The sequence below is a fragment of the Onychomys torridus genome, chromosome 1, assembly GCF_903995425.1.
Source record: "Onychomys torridus chromosome 1, mOncTor1.1, whole genome shotgun sequence".
Classification (NCBI taxonomy): Eukaryota; Metazoa; Chordata; class Mammalia; order Rodentia; family Cricetidae; genus Onychomys; species Onychomys torridus.
The window spans coordinates 100,156,201-100,182,366 of record NC_050443.1 but is presented as its reverse complement, the minus strand read 5'-3'; the positions used below and the strand labels follow the sequence as shown (position 1 = coordinate 100,182,366).

At 45.8% G+C, this 26,166-nt stretch overlaps 1 protein-coding gene across 1 annotated transcript; it reads right to left on the bottom strand.

Annotated features, from left to right (window-relative positions):
* Positions 1 to 14,406: 14,406 nt before the first annotated feature.
* On the bottom strand, positions 14,407 to 24,364 carry Chp2 (calcineurin like EF-hand protein 2). The gene is made up of 8 exons (XM_036173242.1): positions 24,288 to 24,364; positions 16,970 to 17,189; positions 16,262 to 16,334; positions 16,074 to 16,154; positions 15,836 to 15,966; positions 15,624 to 15,685; positions 14,784 to 14,906; positions 14,407 to 14,602 (listed from the first exon to the last, which is right to left on the bottom strand). Exons 2-8 carry the CDS (start codon positions 17,034 to 17,036, stop codon positions 14,549 to 14,551), a joined length of 591 nt encoding a protein of 196 aa, XP_036029135.1. The 5' UTR covers positions 17,037 to 17,189; positions 24,288 to 24,364; the 3' UTR covers positions 14,407 to 14,548.
* Positions 24,365 to 26,166: the final 1,802 nt, after the last annotated feature.

Here is a 26,166-nt window from a genome sequence, read left to right as displayed (position 1 = left end):
TTTTCCCTCCTTATGCCTAAGAAGCTATTTCTTGATAAGGAATTTAGGTCTTATAGTATTTAAAGTTTATTTTGTTTTGTTTTAAGACAGTGTCTCATGTAACCCAGGATGACCTTGAAGGACTTATCCCCAACTGTAGCTCCCTCCCACAACTTTCTTTTCTCTTAAGTAAATTTTTCTTTTTTTTCTTTTTTTTTTTTTTTTTTTGCCAGAGCTGAGGATCGAACCCAGGGCCTTGCGCTTGCTAGGCAAGCGCTCTACCACTGAGCTAAATCCCCAACCCCAAGTAAAATCTTTAGTATGGTTTTATTTCTAGGCAGCTATATTAGTTGGAGTTCTCTAGAGGAACAGAACTTACAGAATGAATACATATCTATAAAGGAGATTATTAGAATGACTTACAGGCAGTGGTCCAACTAGTCCAACAATGGCTGTCAACCAACAGAAGGACCAAGAATCTAGTAGTTAATTCTTCAGTCCACAAAGCTGGATGTCTCAGCTGGTCTAATATCAGCGAAGGAATAGACTTGCCAGGGAGAGAGAAAGCAAGCATGCAATGAGAGCAAGCTTCCTTTATCTATGCCCTTTATATAGGATGCCAGCCTATGGTATGACCCAGATAGAGCTGGATGTTCCCACCTCAAAAGATCCAAATTAAAAGTGTATCTTCCCACTTCAAATGAGTTAATTAAGAAAAACCCCTCACAGGTGTATTCAGCCACTTCAGTTTTAGTTTATTCCAGATGTAGTCAAATTGACAACTCAGTGGTTTGAAAGAAAATGGCCTCCCTAGGTAGTGGCACTATTAGGAGGTATGGCTTTGTTGGAGTATGTGTGGCCTTGTTGGAGGCAGTGTGTCACTGTGGAGACAGGCTTTGAGGTCTCATATATGCTCAAGTCACACCCAGTAAGATAGACTACTTCCTGTTGCCCACCCAAGATGTAAAACATGCAGCTACCTCTCCAGCACCATGCATGTCTACATGCCACCATGTCCCACTATGATGACAATGGACTGAATCTCTGAACTGTAGGCCACTCAATTAAATGTTTTCTTTTATAAGAATTGCTGTGGTCATGGTGTCTCTATCTTCATAGCCATAGAAACCCTAGCTAAGACAGAAGTTGATACCAGGGATTGGGGTATTGTTGTGATAGGCCTGAACATGTTTTTGTTTGGAATAATATGGACTTTGGGAATCTGGGTTAGGAAAGCAGTGGAATGCTTTAAGCACTACTTAATGAGCCATACTAGAATGAACATGAAAGACAGTGATGGTAAGAGTGATTTGAACTATTGGGGGCTGGCTCAAGAGGTTTCAGAGGAGAAGAATATTAATATGTGGCATAGAGGTCATTCTTGAGATATTTTGGTGAAGAATGTGGCTTTTTGCCCTTGTTAAAAGAGTCTGAGGCTAAAGGGAAGAGATATGGATTAAATCTGTTGGCAGAAGAAATCTCAAAGCAGCCTAGGATAGACTCTGTCATGTGGCTATTAGTGCTAACTCTAATGAAGATTTATAATGAAAAGGAGCAAGCTGAGCAAGTTAAATTATAAAATGTAAAATTTGGGAAGAAAAGGAGAACCAGGACGTGGAATGGAGCTAAATTCTGTGTTCGAGGAGATAAACAGATTAAGAAATGGAATAAAGGGAGTGGAGAACTCAGGGCAAGATCCCACCCTGCTAAGTTTCTAACTTGTGGAAAGGAATTAAAGAAAAGCTTAGAGCCAGGTGTGATGGTGCATGCCTTTAATCCCTGCACTTCAGAGGCAGAGATTGATGTAGTGGATCTCTGAGTTTGAGGCCAGCCTGATCTACAGAGCAAGTTCCAGAACAGCCAAGCTTAGGCAGTGAAGGAAACCATGGAAAACAGAAAGCTGGTGAAGATGTAATTGACCAAGGGGGCATGTTCCAGCCCCAGCAGGCAACAGATTTTGGCAGCTTTGGCCATGTGATTCTGGCTTTAGAGTGAAGAACAGAAGAAACCCAGGAATTGCAGTGAGACACCTGGCATACTGTGAGCATATATGAGACCTCAAAGGCCACCCCCACAGTGACACACTTCCTCCAACAAAGCCAATTCCTGGGTTTTTTGGATAAAGATGTAGGACTCTCAGCTCCTTCAACAGCGCCATGTCTGCCTGCACACCACCATGTCCCACCATGATGATAATGGACTAAACCTCTGAATCTGTAAAAGCAGTCCCAATTGAAAGTTTTCCTTTATAAGAGTTGCCATATTCCTGGTGTCTCTTCACAGCAATAGAAACCCTAAGATGCTTTCAAAAGCGAAATGAATAAGTAAAACCAAGGAGTTTATCAGCAGTTACTGTTGCTGGGGAAGGGGGGGTGTCACCACGAGTAAGGTGCTATTGCTCACCAGCCACCCACAATCATGCAGGAACTCTCAGTAAATTCTGTGGGTCATTTAAAAAAAAAAAAAGACATGAAGTAGGAGAGATTTCGGGGAAGAAGAGGTCTAGAGGGAGCAGAAGACAGAGAAGAGAGGGGACCAGAAGGTAAATGAGATCAAATACTTACATGCATGCATGAAATTGTCATAGGATAGATTAGAGTTTATAGGGCCTGGAGAGATGGTTCACCAATTAAGAGCACTGGCTGTTATTCCAGAGAATCCAGGTTCAATTTCCAGCACCCACATGGTAGCTCACAATCATCTGTAGCTCAAGTCTTAGGGGATCTGACATCCTCTTCCAGCCTTTGCAGGCACCAGGCACATGCATGGTCCACATATATATAAGCAGGCAAAACATACACACACAAAATTTTTAAAATAAAATTTAAGAAAAACTTTTTAAAAGAGAGTTTATATAAGAAAAGTAACCCTAAATTAGACTTTAGACTTTTATTTTTTGTATAAAAATGTCATACATTAAGACACAACATCTCCAAATGCTAACCTTTTCTACAAATTCAATTATGCTCTGCATCTTGCTTCTGGAGAATGTGGTAGAAAGATAAGGTCTCATTCATGTAGCCCAGGCTGGCCTAGAACTGGCTATGTAGCCTAGGATGACCTGAACTTCTGATCTTCCTGCCTCCACAGGCGTGGGCATCACACTTGGCTAACATCTTTCTTTCTTCTTTTTTCTCTTTTTGAAAAAAAACAAAAACCAAAAAACATGTATCTTATTGTTATGTCATCAAGAGGTATCAAAATGAAAACCTAAAGGTTCAAGGTCAGGCCTCACAGAACCACTAATAGCATCAAAGGAAGTAAGAACGGGACTTAGTCAAAGTTGATGTGAGTTAGTGAACACTGCAAGGATTAGAGGACAAATGTGAGAACATCTTGGAGTAATCCTGACCTTAGACAGGTGCCAAGCTAAAGAACTAATGGGAGATGGCTCAGTGGGCAGGAGCAATTGCTGTGGAAGCATGAGGACCTGAGTTCAGATCCTCAGTGCCCATGTAAAAAACTGTGTGCCTGCACATGCCCTGTAATCCCAGCTCTGATGGAAACAAGATGGTGGCCAGCCTCATTCCAGTTCAGTGAGCAACCTTGTTTCAGAGGAATAAGGCTCAGAATATATAACATGATAACCAATGTTCTTCTCTGGCCTCCGTATGTGTGTGCACTTACATACACATTTGTATATGACACACATATACAACACACACACACACACACACACACACACACACACACACACACAAATCATAGAGAAGAAACGAGAGAGTTTTTTAGATGTATACCTTTTTGTGTGAGCCTACATGTGTGTATGTGCACCACATTTGTGCTACACCAACAGAGAGCAGAAGAAGGGGTCCAATCCTCTAGAACCACACTTATACACAGTTGGAACCCACCTTGTGGGCTCTAGAAACTGAACCCTGGTTCTCTTAACCATTTAGTCATCTATCCAGCCCCATGAAGGAGGATTTCTAACCCCTCACCGTGTGTTTAAAAGTCATCTTCACTATTGGTGCTGGCTCTGCTATCAATCTTTTTTTATTTTTCTTGTTTCATTTATTTATTATTTAGGTGTGTCTGCATGCACACACACACAGTTGAGTGCATGTGCACACATACCAGAACACATGTGTAAAGGGCAGAGGAGAGCTTTCAAGAGTTAGTTCTCTCCTTCCACCATGTGGGTCTCAGGGATCAAACTCAGGTCATTAGCCTTGGCAGAAAGTACCTTCACCCACTGAGTCATCTTGCAGGCCCCTCAGCCTCTATTTCACCATTTTCCATCAGCTCCAGCAGGGAATCTCCATCTTCAATCTCATCATCGGAAGGCAGGTGCCCATCTTCAGGATGGCGGTCTGCCCCTGCCTGCCATTCCATCCTCAGTCTCAGCTTTCTTCACTGAGCTTCTGCATCGTCTCTCCTCAGAGTTCCTCAGCTCCCCTGCTCACTCACTTTTCAATAGAGAATCCACTTTCTGTTTTGTCTGGGCCAACTCCTTCATAGCCTAAAGTTTACCATCTCTTTTCTGCTTCCCAGCCTTGGGGAAGATCCCTGTTGCTCGCTCTTCAAATGGAAGCCCTTAGTGGGGCAAAGCCTTTGTGCATGGAGCAATCCACAACTCTGCCAGACTTTGAGACGATCATCTCCACAGCAGACTTTCTGTGCTTCCTAGTGAGTACATTGGACTTCGCAGAAGGAGGCTGGTTTGCTGGTAATGTGATTTGTCTTGGATGATAAGGTTCCTCACAGAGACAGAAAATATATTCATGCACACTTTTCTCTAAATCATTTGCTTTTGTATTTACAGGGGGTGATTCTGAGGTCTAATATGTAATATATGAATAATATATAAGACATTTAGGAGAGTAGATATTTATTGAAAATAACAACTGTGAAAAGTCAAATGTGGAGTGAGCAGGACTGGCCCCAGAGAATCTCAGACAGCAATGTGAATCTAACAGAGTTTCAGGTAATCCAAATGAGAATTCTAGAACAAAAATTCCCTGCCAAAGAGAACCCACAACAAGTAGTCACTAGCCCTATTATCTTGATCAATACCTGGCTACAGCTGCCTGAGAAGAGGCGTGATAGACAGGCAGATCCTGAAGGGCCAGCAGCTCAGATCTCTGCCACTTCTGGAAACTGATGAACAAGTTCCTTCTTGTAGAGAGTTTGAAATGGCACATCCCAGAGTACCCCACCCATGCTGGCATGTAGTCAGCTGATTCCAGTTTTCCACTTTGCCACAAATAACACTTAAATGAACTGTCCAGCCAGCCAATTACCCAGGGTCCTTTCCTAACAGTGAGTTTGTGCAAAGCCTGCCCATTTCTAGGGGCTTTGATACAGGAAACCATTCTGATCCTTGGGGGAGTCACTGATTTAGTTATAACTTAGCTAACACTGAGGCTGAGTGTTGTGTGTGCTTTTGGACATTTAGAGTTTTTGGTTCTCATTACTGTGTATTCAATGCTCACCTTTTCCTAACTGGAAAAAAAGCTAGCTACATGTAAAAAAAATTGCAATCTTTTATTTGAAGGTTATCTTTTTTATTTCCACCTGCATGTCTGTCTATGCACCACATGCATGCAGTACCTGTGGAGGCCAGAAGAGGGCGTTGGAAGCCCTAGACCTGGAGTTACAGATGGTTGTCAACCACAGAGTGTACTTGGAACTGAACCTGGGTCCACTGCAAGAGCAGCAAATGCTGTAAGCAACAGACTTACCTCTGTCCCTGCCATCTATCATTTAATATTCATAACACAACCCTCAAATTTCCCTTTGCCATACAACTTTTAAGTTTGTAAAGTTAGCACTGTTATTTTTGGAAAGCCTCCGTCCCTCTAAATTATGTTATATACTCTTTAGTTTCCTTCCTCGTTGTCTGACAAGGAAGGGCTGAAGAAGGACTTATTTTTGCTCATGGTTTGAGAGTACAGTCCAGCACAGTGGAGAAGCCGTGAAGGGAAGGGCATAATGGAGCAGGTCACAGTGTACGCATGGTAAGGAAACAGGAGTGATGAATGCTTGTGCCCAGGTAGCTTTCTCACTTTCTTTTTTATATTATTATTATTATTATTAAGATTGTTTTTAAATGTGTATATATACATGTGTGAGCATATATACATGCTACAAGGTGCCCCTAGAGTCCAGGACCCCCTGGAGCTGGAATTACTGGCAGCTGTGAGCTGCCTCATATGGATCTGGGAACTGAACCCCAGTCCTCTGGAAGAGCATTGTGGTAGTTTGAATGTATAATTTCATAGAGCAGCACTATTAGGAGATGTGGCCTTGTTGAAGTGGGTGTGGCCTTATTGAAGGAAGTGGTCACTGTGGAGGCAGACTTTGAGGTCTCTTTTGCTCAAGCTTCACTCAGTTTGACATTGAGACCACTTCCTATTGCCTGCAAGATGTGGGATCGTCAGCTACTTCTCCAGCACCATGTCTGCCTGCACACTGCCATATCCTACCACAATGATAATGGACTGAGTCTCTAACTGTAAGCAAGCCACCCCAATTAAACATTTTCCTTTATAAGAGTTCTTGTGGCCATGGTGTCTCTTCACAGCAATAGAAATCCTAAGTAAGATAAACATTGTGTTCTTGACTACTGAAGGCCATCTCTCCAGCCCTATTTTCTCCTTTTTATTCAGTCTGGGACCACATCCCATAGATGATGTTGCCACATTTAGGGTGGATCTTCCAACCTCAATTTGATCTAGATAATGCCTCAAGATATGCCCAGAGATTTGTTCCCGTGGTGAGTCTACAAGTCAAGTTGACAATCAGAATTAACCATGACATGTACACTGACACATTTTTCCTACACCATTTGCTATTTCATTGTTAAGGTGATTTTCAGGTCTAAGGTGTATATTATACAAATATATTATTTTTTGTCTTCTGATTTGTTTGTAGCAATCTTCCGGTTTTCTTTAGGCACAGTATGGGCTTTACCGTACGTGGCAGTCAGTGTGTTGAGGCAGATAACTTCTCTGCTGAATATGTTGAAAGTTTTGATTAAGCAAGTATCTTGAATTTTTCCAATGTTTTTCTGTTAAGAGGAGCATATGATTTTTTTTTTTTACTTCATCTATTATTGGGTTTTTAAATTCAGTAATTTATTTACATCATTAGGTTGTCACTAAGTTGATTCCACATGATAAATGTAAAGTAAGGTCCACCCTGGTAATCAAGGGTTTTTGTGTGTGTGTGTTTTGTTTGTTTGTTGAGACATGGTTTCTCTGTGTAGCTCTGGCTGTCCTGGAACTCTGTAGACCAGGTTCACAGAGATCTGCCTGATCTCTCCTCCCAAGTGCTGGGATTAAAGGTGTGTGCCACTACCACCTGGTGATATTCAGTTTTTAAAATATTTTCTCCCTGGCTGGAGAGACAGCTCAGTAGTTAATAGCACTTACTGCTCTTATAGAGAACCTGGATTTGGTTCCCAGCACCCACATGGAGGCTTATAAACATCTGTAACTCCAGTTCTAGGGGATCCCAATGCCTTTCTCTGGTCTCCAAGGACACTGCACTCACATGCACAAACCCACACTCAGACACATACACATATACATGTTAATAAATCAATCAATTAATTAAAATGTCTACCTCCCTTCCTTGAGAGATTGTGCATCCCTCCCTATATATAGCCATGTGCAGTGTTCTGTTTTCTGTTACTATATTGAAATATCCAAGACTGAGTATGTCTAGTCCCTCCACAATAGCCAACTAAATAGTACAGTGAACACAGTCAATACCACGTGGAGCAAATGCTCAGCTGAGCCCTGCTGTGATGCTTTGGATGAGAATGACCCCCAGAGGTTCATATATTTGAATGTTGGGTTCCCAATTGGTGGACTGTTCCGGAAGGGAGGGTTAGGAGTGTGGCCTTGTTGGAGTGGGTGTGACCCTGGGGTGGGCTTTGAGGTTTCAAAAGTCCACACCAGACAGTCTCGCTCTCTCTGCCTCTGCCTGTGGATCAGATGTGAGCTCTCAGCTACTGCTCCTGAGCCATGCCTTCCCACCTGTCGCCATCCCTGCCGTGATGGTCGTGAAGCACACCGTGAATCTACAGGAAAGCCCCCAATTAATTGCTTCCTGTTGTAATCGCCTTGATCATGGTGTCTCCTCTCAGCAAAAGAAAAGTAACCAAGACTCTTATCAAATCCTCAGGCCACAATTTCTTACATGTAACAAAACAGCAGCTGCTTTGCTCTCCTAAGTTCTCACCAACGAGACAGGGGTCCTGGCTGACCAAAGGGCACCTGAAGAGCCAGTGTTTCCTGGGGCTCTCTTCTGCGGTTTCCCTTCCCCACGGGTGGTGCGATGAGTCTGCCCCAAAGACAAAGAAACACGTGGAGCTGAGCTACAGCTGCTCACGAATAACAACCACACAGAGCTCCGCCATAGATAAACATACTCTGAGGTTTGGGGATGTGTGGGTTTTTGCTGTGGTCTCACTTAATGAAATCTAGAGGCTGGAGGGATGGCACATCAGTAAAGAGCACTTGCTGCTCTCGCAGAGGGCCTGAGTTCAGTTCCCGGCACCCATCTCACAGGGCTATCAATGGCCTGTAACTTCAGCTCCAGGGAATCTGACGCCCTCTTCTGGCCACCTCCTCCTCCTCCTCCTCCTCCTCCTCCTCCTCCTCCTCCTCCTCCTGCTCCTACACACACACACACACACACACACACACACACACACACACACACATTTGTAAAACTAAAATAAATATTTTATAAGAAATTAAAATACAACCGGGCAGCAATGGTGCACACCTTTAATCCCAGCACTTGGGAGGCAGAGCCAGGCAGATCTCTGTGAGTTTGAGTCCAGCCTGGGCTACAGAGTGAGATCCAGGAAAGGCACCAAAACTACACGGATAAATTCTGTCTCGAAAAACCAAACAAAGAAGAAGAAGAAGAAGAAGAAGAAGAAGAAGAAGAAGAAGAAGAAGAAGAAGAAGAAGAAGAAGAAGAAGGAAAAAGTTAAAATGCATTTGCTGGTGTGTGTGTGTGCGCGCGTGTGTGTGAATTTGACATGAACTAGGGTCATCTGGGAAGCGGGAACCTTAACTGAGAAAATGTCTCTATCATGCTGGCCTGTAGGCAAGTCTATAGGGTATTTTATTGGTGAATGATTAATGTGGAAGGGCCCATAGCATCCTGAACAGGTGGTCCTGGGAAGTCTAAGAAAGGTAGGTGAACATGAGCTTGGAGAGCAAGCTAGCAAGCAGTGCTCCTGCCTCCAAGTTCCTGCCCTGACCTCCCTCAGTGATGGAGTGTAACCTGAGAATTCTAAGATGGAGTAAACTGTTTCCTTCCCAGGTTGCTTCAGTCATGGGGTTTGACCATAGCAGTAAAAGCAAACTAAGACAATGTACACCGCAGCTACAATTTCCCTCTTCCGTCATGTTTGGTAAAGCCTCAAGGAACAGTCTCGAAAACAAAACGAAGATTCTCTCACCCAAGCTTCTCTGTGCTACGGTGTTTCCATTCTGTGTTGTCAGTGACAGTTCAAGAAGATGCTCTTCCAGGAAAACAGTTTCCTTGGTGATCAAAAGAGAGGGGAGAGACAGAAAAGGGTCATAGCTGCCCTGGCCGTGCAGTTAGGTACTTTGGTTTGGACCACAGAGGCCCCCAACAGCTCACATGTTGAGGGAGTGGCTGCAGTTGATAGGCATTTGAAAAGACGTTGGATCATCAGAACTCTGACCTAGTCAATAGATTAATCCATTGATAAATTCAAGGCTGAATGGACTAGTAGGAGGAGCCTGGATGGAGGAAGTCGGCCACTGGGGCGATGCCCTTGAAGGGTGTTTCTCACCCGCTGTCTCTCTGTTTCCCAGGCACTGTGCAAGTGAGCAGCTTTGTCCCACCGCTCACTCCCCATCATGATGCTCTGCTACCACTGGCCCAAACTACAGGGCCGGGTGGCCATGGATAGAAACCTTTGCCACTGTCATCCAAGCATACCTTTGCTCCTTTTAACTCATTTTCTCAAGGAATTTATCCTGGCAACAAAACTGACTAACCTACATGTGTTCTCACTATGCTGTGAGTATGTGAGAGAAGCCATCAGGGACCAGTGAGCATCAAAAGCTGACATATTGGGAGAAGGGAGGACAGAGCATCTCTGGTCCTTAAAAATACGTTTTGAGTCACTCAATAACTTTAGGTCTGCCTATCATCAGAGACAGCCTGAAGTATGAGGTAGTCTTAATTCTTTAAGCTGCTACTAGTTAGTAAGTCTTGTATTTATGGCAGAAAAAGAAAAAAACACTTGCATGTGTCTCCTCTGAGGTCACCTAGCCAGTGTGCCACTTCCCTCTGTTAGTAACAGCATTGTGACATGGCCTTGAAGAGTCAACACACACATTGTATTTAAAAGTTCAAATAGAGTTGACTGCAGTCTTTGAGCCTGCAGAGGCCATCTGACCAGGTGTGGCCCATCGGGGTGTTCCTCTTAACCACACTGCAATGGGCAGCCCAATGAGGCTCATTCTGGGACTTTGGGCAGAATAAGTTGTGAACGGAGGTGTTCCATTCACAAGCTTGTTGATTCGGAAGCAAAGCCAACACACAATCTGAGCTAAGAAACAAGAAGGCTCATTTCTGAAGATAGCCTCAAGGCGTTGGGACCTTCCTCTGCCTGGGCCACCTTTGGACTTCCCTTTCAGTCTCCCAAACAAATAAATTTCTATTTCCACGGGCCAGTTATCATCTGCAGGAATTCTGATCCAGGCCAAAGTCCAACCATACAAATGGGAGTAATGGCCTCGGCTGAGATTCAGCAGGGCTGGCAAAGACAGCATTCCTGCCAGGCAGCTGCTGGTCTCTGGCCCTCTCCCACATAACAAAGCGAAGGCATGCTCAGGTTCTGGTGCTCAAGCCAGTGAGGAAAGGGGCTCAGGTTCAAACACAGGCTTACTAGGCTTAAACGGTTCATCTTGACTGATGAGATTTGAAATCACTATGGAAACAAATCTCTGGGCTTGTCTGTCAGTGGTTATCTTGGGTTAATTGAGGTGGGAAGACCCACCCTGAATGTTGGCATCATTCCATGGGCAGGGTTTCTGGGCTGAGTGAAACAATAGAGAACGAGCTGAACATAAAATTCATCTCTCCCTGCTCCCTGGCTGCAGGTGCAATGTGAGCAGCTGCCTCCAGCTCCTGCCACTGAAATGCCTCCACTGTGATGGACTGCAGGTGCTGTGGACCACAATAAACTTCTTTCCTTCAGTAACTGTTGCCAGGTTTTTGGTTTTTTTGAGTCTGAAATTCAAGGTACTTTAACTAAAATCATGCTAATGTTACAGTCTCTACTGTTGCCCCTTAAGAAGCAATGCACGCCTGTAATCCAACACTAAGGACGTTGAAGCAGGAGGATTGAGAGGTTGAAGCCACTTTGGGCTACCAAGAGAAACCTATTCTCAAAGCGTTAAATAAGTAAAGTAAGTAGGTGAGGGGGTCTGGGTAGATAGGTAAAGGTGCTGAACGAGCAAGGAGGGGACCCAGCTACTAGCACCACTATAAGTGGGGAAAGACCAGGTGCATCAGGTGTGCCCAGAACCCCAGCATTTATGAGGCCAGAGACAGGAGAATCACCGAGGTTTGCTGGCTGCCAGTCTAGCCGCAGACGCAGAGAGAAAGCCTATCTCAAGAGAGTATACAGAAAGTCCTCGTGATGTCTTCCTGTCCTGTACTCATGTGTTTGTATCACACACACACACACACACACACACACACACACACACACACACACACACTAAAATAAACAAAATGGAGTCCATGGTGTTTTGTCAATGTCCTTTGGGTAGACCTTAGGAGAGCACTGAGCTTCCTTCTGTTTGGGAGTCGAGTTCAGAATTGAAGCTATTCCCCCCAGGGGTCAGAAAGAGTCCATAGAGTGTCTACACACCACCACTGCCTTGGCTCTCCCTGCCTCACTCTCCAGGATTCCTGCACACACTGTTTAGGGTTCAGACTTCCAAGCAAAGAAGAAGGCTTTCTCTGGAACTTTCATCTACTCTTCAGGATATGCAAACAGGTTCTTCTAGACAATTCCAGAACAGCCACAACTTCTCTCCACTGCCCCAGGGGAATACCTGAGACATTTATAGCTCCCTTTCAATTTTCTTTGGTAAACCCCTCCCAAGTGATGCTGTTTTGTTTTGTCTTGTTTTTTCATTTATAGGACAAGACATTTTCTTTAAAATTCAAATATATACATTTTTAAGTGGCTTTGCCATAGAAAAGAATTTCATAATGAGCCAGTTTAAAGCAGAACTGGAGTTCACTGGGAAGAGATTTTTTTTAAGATTTATTTACTTTATCTGTATGTGTGAGAGTCTGCCTGTTTATATACACATCACATGCATGCCTAGTACCTGTGGGGGCTGCCAAAGAATGGGGGATCCTCAGGAACTAGAGTTACATAGTGGTTGTGAGCCACAGTGTGGGTGTTCGGAACTGAACCCAGAATCCCTACAAGAGCAACAAGTGCTCTTAGCCTCTGAGCCATTGTTCCAGCCCCTTTGGGAAAGACTTTTTTTTTTTAAGCATAGGTGTCAGCAATAGGTAGGAGGGTGTATCCAAGTACTGAGGAGTCATTTAAGGTAAAGATAAAACACATCCAGATGTGGGTGTGGGCTTCTCAAGAAAACCATGCTTAAGTGTCTTTATCACAGCCATTTTGGTGGTTTCAAAGTTACATCTGCAAAGATTTACAAGGCATTTAAATGAGATCATAGGGTGGCTCCCAAGGTACATGGAATAGGGTTATAACTGATCAGGTAAAACCTTAAGTTCCAGGACTTACACAGGAAGTTGGCGTGTATTTATCATAGGCAAAGGTTTACAGTCTCTCTGGGAAAGAGTTATACAGCAATGGAAAGTCACATAGGCTCAGGCCTTAAGCATGTTCCGTTGATATTTTAACGTTTTTTTCTTTATGTATATTTGTTTGTGACCCCTTGTCTGCATGCTCATGACATACATGCAGTACCTGTGAAAGCCAGGGGCATTAGATTCCCTGAAACTTGAGTAACAAACTGTTCTGAGCCACCCAGTATGGGTGCCTGGAACTGAACCTGGGTCCTCTGAAAGAGCAGTGAGTGCTCTTAACAATGGATCCTAGCCCCTACTTTAACATTATTATTATTTGAAATATCTCTATATAAAATCAGTAGTCTCTGAATAGGAAATTTTCACAGTTCTCTCTGTTTCTCTGTGTCTCTGTCTCTCTCTGTGTGTCTGTCTGTTTCTCTCTCTCTCTCTCTCTCTCTCTCTCTCTCTCTCTCTCTCTGTGTGTGTGTGTGTGTGTGTGTGTGTGTGTGTGTGTGTGTGTGTGTTGGAATTCTTGTGTGAGACTTCAACCAGTCTCTTGTGTGAGGGTCTGCTTTCCCTTCTCGGCCCCTTTAATTTTCCCTGTCTTTCTATTTCACTTCCATGTGACTTTCACACTATTCTTTAGTCTGTCAATGTTTGAACATCTTAACATGAACACAACAGAATTAGTCTACAAAACTTGAAGTAACCACACACGCTAGGAAAGTATGTATAGTTTATTATTTGTACATCATCCTCCGTCCCACCACGTTATTATTCATCCAGAGATCAGAGGAAAACCCATCCAGAAGCCAGAAGCCAGAATTCAAGATTCCCTCCATTTGCTCAACCAAGTGGTAAGGAGGTGCATCACTCATGTTGCCTGACCAAAACCAACATAAACACATAAACACACACACACACACACACACACACACACACACACACACACACACACAACACACACACATTTTCTGATAACATTACTTCATTTTCCTTAAAGCAACCACCTCTCACTCTATCCTGTCTTCAGGCCTTATTTCTGGGGTTTCAGAATTATTATATGACACAGGCAGGGCCAATTAGCATGTTCTGTTCGCCTGGAGATAGAGAAAAGACCACAGCTGGGTCACGGATGCTGCTTGGTTGGCGTTCTTGGAGGAAGAAGTCTCTTCCCTCTGGGTTATGGGCTAGGAAGATGTAATGGAGTGCCATGGCCCTTTCCACCACAAGGACAGAATGAAGCTGATGCAAGAGGGCAGCCGAGCTGAGCAACGCAGGTGACCAAACTCAATCCTGAAGACATCGTTTTTGTCCTTGGCTTCTGGTTCCCTAAAGGCAACTACTTCTGGGCTGTCTAATCACAGGAGCCCTGTAATCTCTCACCGTTTTTTACTCAAGTCATTTCGGGTTGGATTTCCGGTCACTTGCAATCAAATGATCACTGGCTGATACACAAATCTGCAACCAAATGGGACTCTAACTCCTTTGCCCAGCCTTAAATAGAGTTCCAAAGTAAGAACAAAGCATATGTGCCTTTAATCCCAGCACTCGGGAGGCAGAGCCAGGCGGATCTCTGTGAGTTCGAGGCCAGCCTGGGCTACAGAGATCCAGGACAGGCGCAAAGCTACACAGAGAAACCTTGTCTCAGTTGGGGAAAAAAAGGACAAAGAAAAGAAGAAGAATATAGCTTATGGTGACCCTGCCTCTGGGAGGTGGAGGGTAGCCTGAGGATAAGTTCCAAGCCCATAGAGGTTTGCATGGGCCAAAGGCACAGGAGTCACTTCAGGATCCGGATGCTCATTTTTTGTTCGATGTTCATCTTCTCTAAAGACTGGAGAGAGATGGGTGTGGTCAAGTCAAGAGGCTTGAATCTCAGCCCTATGCACCTCACCTTCTCCCCTGGAGAGAGTCCTAGCATCTCCCAGGATGCCCCAGGTCTCTCCCATCCTTCAGTGAACTTTATCTCCCATGGCCTTCTGTCCCAGGGGCTCCTGACCCCGCCTCCTCCTAACCTTCGTGAACTCCATGAAGGACACTGCCCCATCCCCATCTTCATCAGCTTCCTGCACTGTGCGGTCTGTGATGCTCTCCAACTGCTCATCCGTCACCTGAACCCCAACCATAAGCCGGAGAACCTGGGAGGTGGGAGAAGGGGCAGCCACAGAGAAGAGCTGCAGGGACTGCTCCTCCAGCCCCAGCCCTTGCCCGCCTCACCCCAAGTCACGACCAAACTTTTCTTACTCACTTTTCACCATCAAAGTGTTTCCCCTGTAGCCTCTAGAAAACACCCCCACACTGCTTCACTGTCTAGTCTTCCACATGACTCCATCTCACACTTCAACAACGAATGTGCCCCCAAACCTAAACTTTATAGGCCAGTCTACATCCATCCTCCACTCCACCCCACCTCACCCTCCATCCTAACACCATCATCTACCCCAGAGTTTTGGCACTATTGACATTTGGACCTAGGTAACTCCTTGATGTGGAAGGCTGTCCTAGTTTCTTAGCCCATTCCCAATAAACATCAACTGTGTGATCTCTTCCCAGTAGTGACACCCAAGTATCTCCAGGCATTGGCAAATGTTCATTTAAGAGACCAAATTACCCCCAAGTTGAGGACAGGCACTCTATGCCCAATCTCGCACCTACTTACTTCCTACCCATTCTTCTAACTAACACACCCAACCCCATCCATTCCCATATCTAAACTAACACACAATCATCTGCAACCCCATTCATCACACACACACACACACACACACACACACACACACACACACACACCACTCCATTTAGCCATCCTGCCCTGCCCACATCTGATGTCTGATGCACCCTGTGATCTTTCTGACCTGTAGCATTTCATTCCTGGAGATCTTCCCATCCCGATCCAGATCATAGAGCTGAAATGCAACTGGGAAAGGAGTGGGGAAGAGAAAGATGAGGCTTCCTGAATTAACATTAAGTCTTCATCAGGCTTATGAGGAGAGTGGGGAGTTCCTGGGACTCTCCCTGGTGTGGGTAAATCTTGGGGGTGTCCCTTGAGCAAGTCTTACATACTCACAGCGAAGTTTGTTCATTCTGCTGTTTAGGGGTTCGGGTTGCTTGGGGTCTCGGATTGCTGCATCTTCTTCATCTACAGGTCGAAAATGAGCCAGGACCCTGGCAAAGCCTGCGAAATCCACTCTCTGACTCCTATAGGTGCAGAGACGGAGAAGGACAGTGGTCACCTAGATTGCCACCATCTGTAGCCTCCCTCCCACCCATGTCCATCTCCCCTCCACTGGCCCCCGGAGATTCACCCGTTGGGGAAGAAGCTGTCTATAATGCGGTCCCCCAGAGGGTTCACAGCCAGCGCCCCAATCTGCTGCAGGTCTAGGCGGCTGTAAAGACAAAGCAATGAGGCAAAGAAGTCAGAAGGGGGTGTCAGAGAGCGGCATGGGGCCAGAAAAAAACAGAGGTGAAAGGTCTTTAGATCTGCTCTGCTCACCTCAAGAAGCCCTTTTCCTCCCTGTCCAGGGCTTGGAAGCGGTGGTAGAGGCGGAGCAGGCTAGCTTGCGAGACTGCGGGAGAGAAGGAGGTGGGGTGAGCCAGCAGAAGACTGTGTGCATTGGGGTGTGCTGCAGACACCCCGGCTCGGGGGACATGGGCAGGGAACCAAGTGCGCTTATCCTCATGTGTAACCTCCCCTTCCACCTACCAACAAAACAGGGTCCTCTACCTCCCCACCCTCAGCGAGGCTTCAACTATAAGGAAGAGGCAGACAGGTGGGGGAATCCAGAGAGGGAGAGTCATTAACCCCGCAGGCCCAGGTGCCCTGTCAACCCGGCTGGAGGAAGCTTGACTCAAGAAAACACTGTTAGAGACCCAAGGGTTCCCAGATCCCAGGATCCCTTCGAAGTCATCACCCTGCCTACGTCCTCTGCTCTGCCTTCAGCCTCCATCGGGAGCTGGAGGATGCCTGAATGAATCTGACCCATCAACACCGGCCGCCTCAAACTTGGTTCTCAAAGACCTTAAATCACAACCTTCCCGGATGCCAGGGTCTCGGTTTCCCAGCTCCAGGGGCGCGGAAGCCCTCTAAGTCTCTGCGATCTGGGAGAGTCAAGCTCCATTCTGGGAACCCCCTACACTACACGAAACCTCCTCCTGTGCCCGCCCACGGACTACTGGGCTGCCCCCACCCCTGCATACTCACAGCCCGTCTCTCTGAGAATGTGGTCCACGTCGGGAATGAGCGCAACGTGGGAGCTGCGCGAGCCCATAGCGGAGCCGCCGGCAGAGGCTCCCAGCCAGGGGAACCAGGCGTCCTCTCCTCCCGTCCAGGAGGCGCGGCCGCCCAAGTGGCCTCAGGGCCGAAGGTCGCGGGCCTGGCGAGCTGCCAGAACCCAGGCGTTCCTCGCCTGCCACCTACGACCCTGGAGAACAGAAAACAATGCCCGGGGTAGCAGGTCAGAGGGGAAAACTGAGAACAACCGGTCGTTTCAGCCCGGAGATTGAGGTCGCCAGAGGCTGGGCGATGCCAGGGCCCCGCCTTCCTCACGCCTGTGCCAGCCAGCTTTCTCCCAACCCTCCCTAGATACAAACCCACCTCCTCGACGGGACCTCCCAGATCCTCTCAGCCAGCGGTGCTCAGTTCTTGTCCCGCTGGAGGGGATGAAGAGGGAGCAGGGAGAGGGGACAGCTCCCTGGGCAGGAGGGGTGGTAATGGGGAAGTCCAGGCTCCACTAAGTGGGACAGCTTAGACATGAATCCTAACTACTCCCTCTTTATACAAGCCCATGTATCGTGGGTCTATGGTGTTTTCATTTGTTTACATAGGGTTATTGTGTGGCTGAGCCAATTCTTAAGATCCACGAAGCCATATGACACCAGTACTTAGGAGGTTGAGGCAGGAAACTAGGCATGAGTGCATGGCTACTCTGAACTATGAGTTCTAAGCCAGCCTGGGCTTCATTGTTTGACTTTGTCTTAAAACAAACAAATGTTTAAGATTTATCCCAAATCCAGATTTCCTGGTTTCTCTCAGAAATCAGAAGTTCTGGGGCTAGTTGTGTAGCTCAATCGGACAACAATTACAAGACATACAAGCCCAAGGCCCTGGGTTTGACCTACTGCAGTGGGCTGGGGAAATTTCTGGAAGTTTGGTATCTCTAACTGGAGGCTATTTGCCATAATGCCCATGTGGCCCATGTTCTCTTCCCATGTACCCTGTGGGCCCCAATAGAACGACAGGTCTGTAATGACTTGGGCTTCTGACCAGCGCCCAGCACCAGCAAGCTGAAGACTATGACTTGGCTTAAAATACTAAAGATAGTAATAAGGCCCCTGGTTTATCAGGATGCCCCCAGGACTTTGCTGCGCACTTATGTGCCCTTGCTGGACTTCCCACTTGCACATATTTTGTGAACTACTGGAATACACTGCCCTGTTTTGTATAGCTCTAAGGGAACACCACAGCTAAGCCACTTATAAAGGAAAACTTTTAGGGCTGAAGAGGTGGCTCAGAGGTTTATAATACTTGCTCTTTCAGAGGACCTATGTTCAATTCCCAGCACCCACATGATGGTTCACAACTGTCTGTAGCTTTAGTCACCAAAGACTCAATGCCTTCTTCTGGCCTTGGGGGACCCAGGCATGCTTGTGGTACACAGACATACATGCAGGCTAAACACCCATACACATAAAAATAAATTTAAAAAAGAAAAAAGGACAAAAACTGAAGTGTGGTATGATGTGGCACACCTTTAATTCTAGAAGAAGGAGGCAGAGACAGGTGGATCTTTGTGAGTTCAAAGCCAGCCTGTTCTATACATCAAATTCCAACCATGTACATGCAGTAAGAACCTTCACAAAGACAAATTAATTAATTAATGTGAAGTGGTGCATACCTATAGTGAATTCTGGGTCAGCCTGGGCAACAGAGTGAGCTCCTGACTCAAAAAATAAAATAAGAAAGAAAGAAGAAAAGAAGATAAAAGAAAGGAAAAGGAAAGGAAAGGAAAGAAAAGAAAAGAAAAGAAAAGAAAAGAGAAAGAGGCTCTTCAGCTCTGGCCTGGGAAGGTCAAGATCAGGCAGCTTTATCTGGAGTGTCCTTGACAGTGAGGTCTCTGCAGAGTCCTACACAGTTCAGGGTATCGCATGACAAGACCAACAGAACACCCCAGCTCAGTGCTCCCCTGTTCTTCTCATAAAGCCACAGACCCAACCTAGAGTGGCACAGCAGGCCTGTCATCCCAGCCACTCAGGAGACTGAGGCAGGATCACAAGTTCAAGGCCTGCCTGTGCTACAGAGTGGGTTCAAGGCCAAGCTGGGCAACCTAAACACTGTTCCAAGATTTAAACATAGGTGGCTGGAGGGGTGGCTCAGTGGGTAAGAATACTTGCTGTGCAAGAGTGAAGACCTGAGTTCAAATCTCCAACCTTCACAAAAAACTGCTGAGCATGGCCATATGTGCATGTAATAACCATGCATACACAACACACACACACACACACACACACACACACACACACACACACACACACACACTTTATTTAATTTTCTTTTGTAAAAGTAAAGCAGAGTGGAGGGTGGAGCTCTGGGCTAGAAGTGTGCTTACCAGCGAGTGTATGACCCTAACTTCAATCCTCAATGCTGCAAAAAAAAATAGGTATCTAGTTCTGAATCTACCCTACCATCACCATATTTGTATATATGCATATTTTCACCAGGAGGGGTGCAGGAATTTCATTACAAGGGTTCAAGTTCATATCCATTTGGGAGAGAGAAACAGTCTATTAGTCTCCAACCTGAGACAGAGGCTTAACTCCAAAGAGACTTGAAAATATTGATCTAGAAAGTGGTTGCTTCTCTTTCAGACTAAACAACTGACAGAAGAGATGCTTGATTCCCTTTCAGATGTCCCCGAAGGACTAAAGAATGTGGGAAGCCACCCTCCTTCCCCACAGAGCCCAACAACTCTCCAGGCCAGCACTGGGAGTCAGCTATACCCAGGAAGCAGTGAGTCCCTGAGCATGTGCAGAAGTCACCTCCAGCCAGGCTGAGAAAGGAGTCTTCCAGCCTTGCTCTCTGCGTCAGCCCCGTACTCACGAAAGTCATTCTAGTGCAATGATCAGCCCACACCATAGCCATCTGCCAAGCAGGGAGCCCTGGGCCAGAAGACATTCCTGCTTCAGGCATACAAGTGGGGTTTATACCAATTCCACAACGCACATGCCAACTTTTGTTTGGTTATTTAGGGAAGGCTTCTTCTGCTGAAGAACCCATTAAACTTGCTTCAGTGTGTGTGTGTGTGTGTGTGTGTGTGTGTGTGTGTGTGTGTGTGGCTGCAAATGGAACCCAGAGCATTTTGCATGTGCAAATACTGTACCACTGAGCTACATCCTCAGCTGATTTTTTTTTTTTTTTTTTTTTTACTTTAACCTCCATGAAAGTTGCTAACTTTAGCATGCGAGACGGCTCAGCAGGTAAAGGCACTAACTGCCAAACCTAAAGACATTCATCTGATCACCAGGAGCCATGTGGCGGAAGGAGAAAACTGGCTCCTGGAAGTATTTCTGACATTTGCATGTATGCAGTGCTTAGATGGACACACACACACACACACACACACACACACACACACACAGAGTTTGAATTTTTTTTTAAGTTGCCTGCCATGTTTGATGATGTTCAAGTTAGGAAAACAAACATTCAAGAATACTCAGGAAAACATAAAACTCTTACCACTCAATGAACATGCCAACTAAAAAATGGACAGATGGGTGGGCAGTGGTGGCACGTGTCTTTAATCCCAGCACTTGGGAGGCATAGGCAGACAGATCTCCATGAGTCTGAGGCCACCTCAGTCTACAAAGCAAGTTCCAGGACAGCCAAAGCTACACAAAAAAAGAAAGAGAGAGAGAGAGACAGACAGACAGACAGACAGAGACAGACAGAGAGAGACAGACAGAGAGAAGGAAGGAAGGAAGGAAGGAAGGAAGGAAAGAAGGAAGGAAGGAAAGAAAATACAAACTAGGCAGTGGTGACACACACCTTTAATCCCAGCACTCGGGAGACAGAGGCAGGCAGATCTCTGTGAGTTCGAGGCCATCCTGGTCTACAGATCGAGTTCCAAGACAGCCAGCACTACACAGAGAAACCCTGTCTCAAAAAATCCAAAATAATAATAATAATAATAATAATAATAATAATAATAATAAATGGTTAATAATAGTAGCAAAATGAACAGAGACTGGAAGACCCCTTTCTCAGCCCGGCTGGAGGTGACTTCTGCACATGCTCAGGGACTCACTGCTTCCTGGGTATAGCTGACTCACAGTACTAGCCTGGAGAGTTGTTAGGCTCTGTGGGGGAGGAGGGTGGCTTCCTACATTCTTTAGTCCTTCGGGGACATCTGAAAGGGAATCAAGCATCTCTTCTGTCAGCTGTTTAGTCTGAAAGAGAAGCAACCACTTTCTAGATCAATATTTTCAAGTCTCTTTGGAATGGAAATTTCTTCAAAGAAGATGTATAAATATCCAGATAAATGCAGAAAATGATTCTCAACATCACGGTCCATCAGAAGATTAAGAATCAGACCATTTCACACTCACTAGAATGACTAGAATTAAGACCAACAAAACCAAAAAGTCTCAATGAGGAGATGGAGAAATCAGACCCTGTGCATTGCTCACAGAAGGAAAAATGGTGCAGTCATCATGGACAAGTTTGAGATTTCTTAGTGAGTAAAAACTATCATGTGATAAGTAATCCTCTCCTAGGTTTACACCCAAAAAAACTGAAGAATGGGAGTCCACTAGTCAGTAGGCACAAGAGCCAATAGAACTGCCTTGTGACCCAGCTCTGGGCCTCCTAGGTACTTTTTGCCTGGGGGATTCTGGAACTGGTTCATTGCCGAGGTGTTTACACATCCATATTTTTTGGTGCACTGTTCACAAAAGCCAATATGGGAGCCAGCTTAGGTATCCATCAATACATGAGGATGAAGAAAAAGTAGTGTATTTGTGTACAATGGAATTTTATTCAGTCATAAGAAAAATGTTATCATGACATTTGCAGAAAAGTGGGTGGAACTGGAAAAGAATATGTTCAATAAGATAAACCAAGCTGAGACAGACAAATACTGTATGTTCATTACATGTATTATTTATTTACCTAGTGTGGGGATTTTGTGTGTGCACATGCCATTGCATGTATTTGAAGGTTGGAGGATGACTTAGAGGAAGCCATAAGGATCAAGCGAGTAAGCAGTGTTCCTCCATGGTCTCTCTGCTTCCACGGACCCTTAACTGTCCTGCCACTTTCCATCAGCACCACAGGTTGGGGACAAAGTCTTTAACCTGCATGTTCCAAACAGAATTAGACCAAGCTGGCCTAGAACTCACAAAAATCCACCTGCCTCTGTCTCTGAGTGCTGAGATTAAAGGCATGTGCCACCCGGCCTAAACTTATTTTTATTTATGTGCATGTATGTGTGGCACATGTGTGCCAGTGCCTGCAAGAGGTCATAAGAAGATCTTAGATCCCCTGGAACTAGAGTTAGAGGCAGTTGAAACCCACCCAATGGGAGTGCAGGGTCTCACTATATAGCCCTGAAACTTGCTATGTAGACCAGGCTGGCCTGGAACTCACAGAGATCTGCCTATGTCTGCCTCCTGAGTGCCATGATGGAAGGCATGAGCCACTGAAATAAAAGGAGTCTCTTTTATAAGGACACATGTTATATTGGCCACCAAAGGTCATCTGTGGAGGCTTGGTGCTGCTGAGAGGACACAGGGCCGTTAGAAGGTGGGGCCAAGGTGGGGCCAAGGGACAGTAAATTAGGTCACTGAGGCTGTGCCCTGGGAGGGGTATTGAGAGGCCAAGCCTGACTGTCTTTCAGTTCTCCACCACAATGAGGTGAAGAGTTTTGATCTGCCACATGTTCCCAGCCCTGCGGTAATGCCTTGCCACAAACCCACGGACTGAGACCTCAGAGACCATGAGCCAAAATGGGCTTTTCCTGCTTTAACGTGATCCTTCTCAGTTGTTTCGTCACAGTGATGGAAGTTTAGTGCCAATCACAGACACAGAGGTTTGAACAGCTAATGACTTCACAAGGGCCCGACCTCTGGCTAACATTCACACCAGGGATTAGAGTAAGCAGGGTTTTTCATCAGGACTGCTGGCTCCCCCCCACCCCCCCCCAAAAAAAAAAAAAAAAAAAACACGGAGACTTATTCATTATGAAAGCTCAGCCAATAGCTTAGGCTTGTTTTTAGATAGCTCTCATAACCTAAATTAACCCATTTCTCTTCATCTGTGTGCTGACTCAGGGCTCATTTACCAAATCTAGGTACTTTCCATATTGCTTCTTCCAAGTGGCTACTCCTTCTTCTGCCTCTCCCCTTCTTCTTCCCAGCATTCTCTCTGCCCCAAAACCCTGCCTAGCTATTGGATGTTTATCTTATGTATTAGACCTATCACAGTGACATATATTCACACAATGTAAAGGAATAGTCCACAGATTAGGCTTCGGATTTCTGAAGGGACACAAACATTCAAGGCACGGTGGATGCATCACACACAGAAAGCCTATAAGCCACCCACATTGGGCTTATCACCTAACATTTCTATACCCCTCTCTCCCTTTTGCCCCCTAACCTCCCCCAGAACACCTTAATATCACAGCCCAAAGGCTCTTGGAAAACAATGAATCATACCCATGGCTTCCAGTTAAGAAACTTCTGATTTCCAGTGTCAGGAATCGACCTGAACCTATATTACGAAAAGAGCCAGTTCACTGAAGCCTGAGGGAAGTCCAAGAGAACATGCTTTAGATGCAGCTCCACCCGGCATTCCAGCCATGTCACTGGATGCTGCATGTCACTTTCTGCCTTGATGATGATCCTCACTGTCAGGTGGGCTCCACATAGCTACAGCTTCTCTACATGAAACTGCTCCTCAACTCATCAAGTAGGAATTCCCTTGGTCTCCGAGTCTCCTAGTCCCCCTTTGTGTTGTTATAACAGGCTAGCACCAGCTGGGTGATCTATAAACACTAGAAATGCATTGAACTTGCAGTTCTAGAGGTGGGGAATGCCCCGGAGTGTAGCACTGGCCTGCGGTAAGGGCCCTCTTGCTTTCTTACTGTGTCATCCCATGGCAGAAGACAAGTGACAAGTTGGGGGGGGGGGTGGAGGGAATATGTGAATGAGAGGGAGAGAGAGAGAAAGAAAGAGAGAGAGAGAGAGAGAGAGAGAGAGAGAGAGAGAGAGAGAACACTCTGCTTTTATAACAAGCACACACTCAACAACAGCTAACCCATTCATGAGAACAGAACCCTTATACGGTAAATTACCTCTCTTTAGGCCCCACCCCAACGATGTTGCCCTGGAGATTAAATGCCCAACTCACAAGCTGGAGAGAACATTTCAAATCACAGTTCCTGACATCCAAATACACCCTGAAAAAGACCCCCCCACACCGACTTCTCCAGGAGTCACTGACGTGGAGCTGTGGCCTCACTCACCTTGCAGTGGAGGTGACACAGACCTCTCGGCCCACAGGCCACCAGGACAGGGAGAGGCAGTTCCTGAAAGCAACATTCTTCAGCCTAAGAGGAAAGGATGCTGAGCAGACTAAACAACAGATGTCAGCAGAGTGACCCAGTAATAACACAATGTTTACACTGCTCCCTAGTTTCCAAGGAGGGGAGCACGAGACTGGGCAGGAACTGTGAATTGGGTTGTGCAAGAAACAAGAGGCCCCAGTTTGCCTCAAAGATGCCTGTTGCCCTGCCTTTGCCATCCACCAGGTCACTGTGTTTAGAGCCCCAGTAAGCTGCAGGGAGGGTTAGGGGGATTGGGGAACTGTGAAAGATTGTCAAAAGAATGTAATAGGAGCTAGGGAGAGGGTGATGAAGGGTGCTTGGTAAGCAACTAAAAGGACCTGTTTAGATGCCAGCACTCACGTAACTAGTCAGGCATGATCTCCCACGCACCTGTAAACTTTGCAGTGTTTTGGGGCCAGGGGGTGGGATGAGATAAGAGATTGCTGATATCTTCCTCTGGCCTCTACATACACATACACACACACACACACACACACACACACACACACACACACACACACAAACACACACCACAATAAAGAACATAGTACAAGCAGGCATACCTGCAATGCTAGCTCTCAAAGAGACTGAGTCAAGAAGACCCCCAAGTTCAAGGCCAGTTCGGGTAACATAGCAAGACACTATCTGAAGTGTATGTGTGTGGTGGGAGAGTGACACACGTTTGTGGTTTAAAGTAATGTGAACAATAAAAGGTCTGGAGTAAAAAGTGCCCCTCAAGCCTATTATCAAATCGTCATTCCAAGAGCAACCACTTTACACCCCTCCTTGCGGCTCTTACAGAATTGTTCAGGAACACAGAAGAACATAATAGGGCTACCTTCATAACAAAATGGGTCCTTTCTAGAAGCATCTTCCAACAGACCTCCTTTGAGAGCACATTTGCAGAGACTGCCGATGCTTCTTGGCCTCTTGGCTAAGATCAAGGGCGGAGGTTGTCTCACACACTCATGCACAAAACCATCAGGAGCAGAGAAATGCAGAGCGTGAGAGTCTCCTGGTACTTACCAGCTGTGAGTTGCTGGGGAGAAGGCAGATTGGTAAAGTGCATGCTGTACAAACATGAGGACCTGAGCTTTGAATCCCCAGCACCTGTGTAAGTCACACGTGGCAGCCCACAGCTGTAATCCCAGCACAAGGGAAGTAAAGATAAGCAGATCCCTGGAGCTCGTGGCTAGCCAGCCTAGCTGAAATGGTAAGCCCCAAGCTTAGGGAGAAATCCTGCACCCTCCTCCCCCCCAAAAAAAATAAGGTGAAGAAGCAATTGAGAAAGACAGTCTCTGGCCTCGCACATGCATACTCATACCTACATGCATATAAACACATGCAATACACACACATACATGTATACATGTAAACAACCCTATGGAATAAAAATTTAAAAATACTAGATGCCAGGCACTCTATTGAAAGGGATCCAGAGACAGTGACAATTGAGAGAAAGTCTAAAATCCAATATAGGGTCACCTTCTATAGTTAAAGAAGAAGGGGCAGGGAAAGAAAATGGAGGGAAAGAAAACAAAATGGGGAGAGAGAGACAGGAGGACTGGGGCAGAGAGGGGGTGTGAGCAGCAATTATATACTGTCCTCTGGTGGATTCGAATGGCAGCGCCCCAACTCAGGCTTCACAATGATTTGTCTGAGAGCAAGCCTTGAGCAGGTATCTCTGGACAGTGAGATTAGAGAAGAGAGCAAACACAGATGAGCCTAGAGTCAGGAGCAAGAGCTGAACATTAAATCTCTTCATTCATTCATCCAACAGATTTACTGACCATCTACC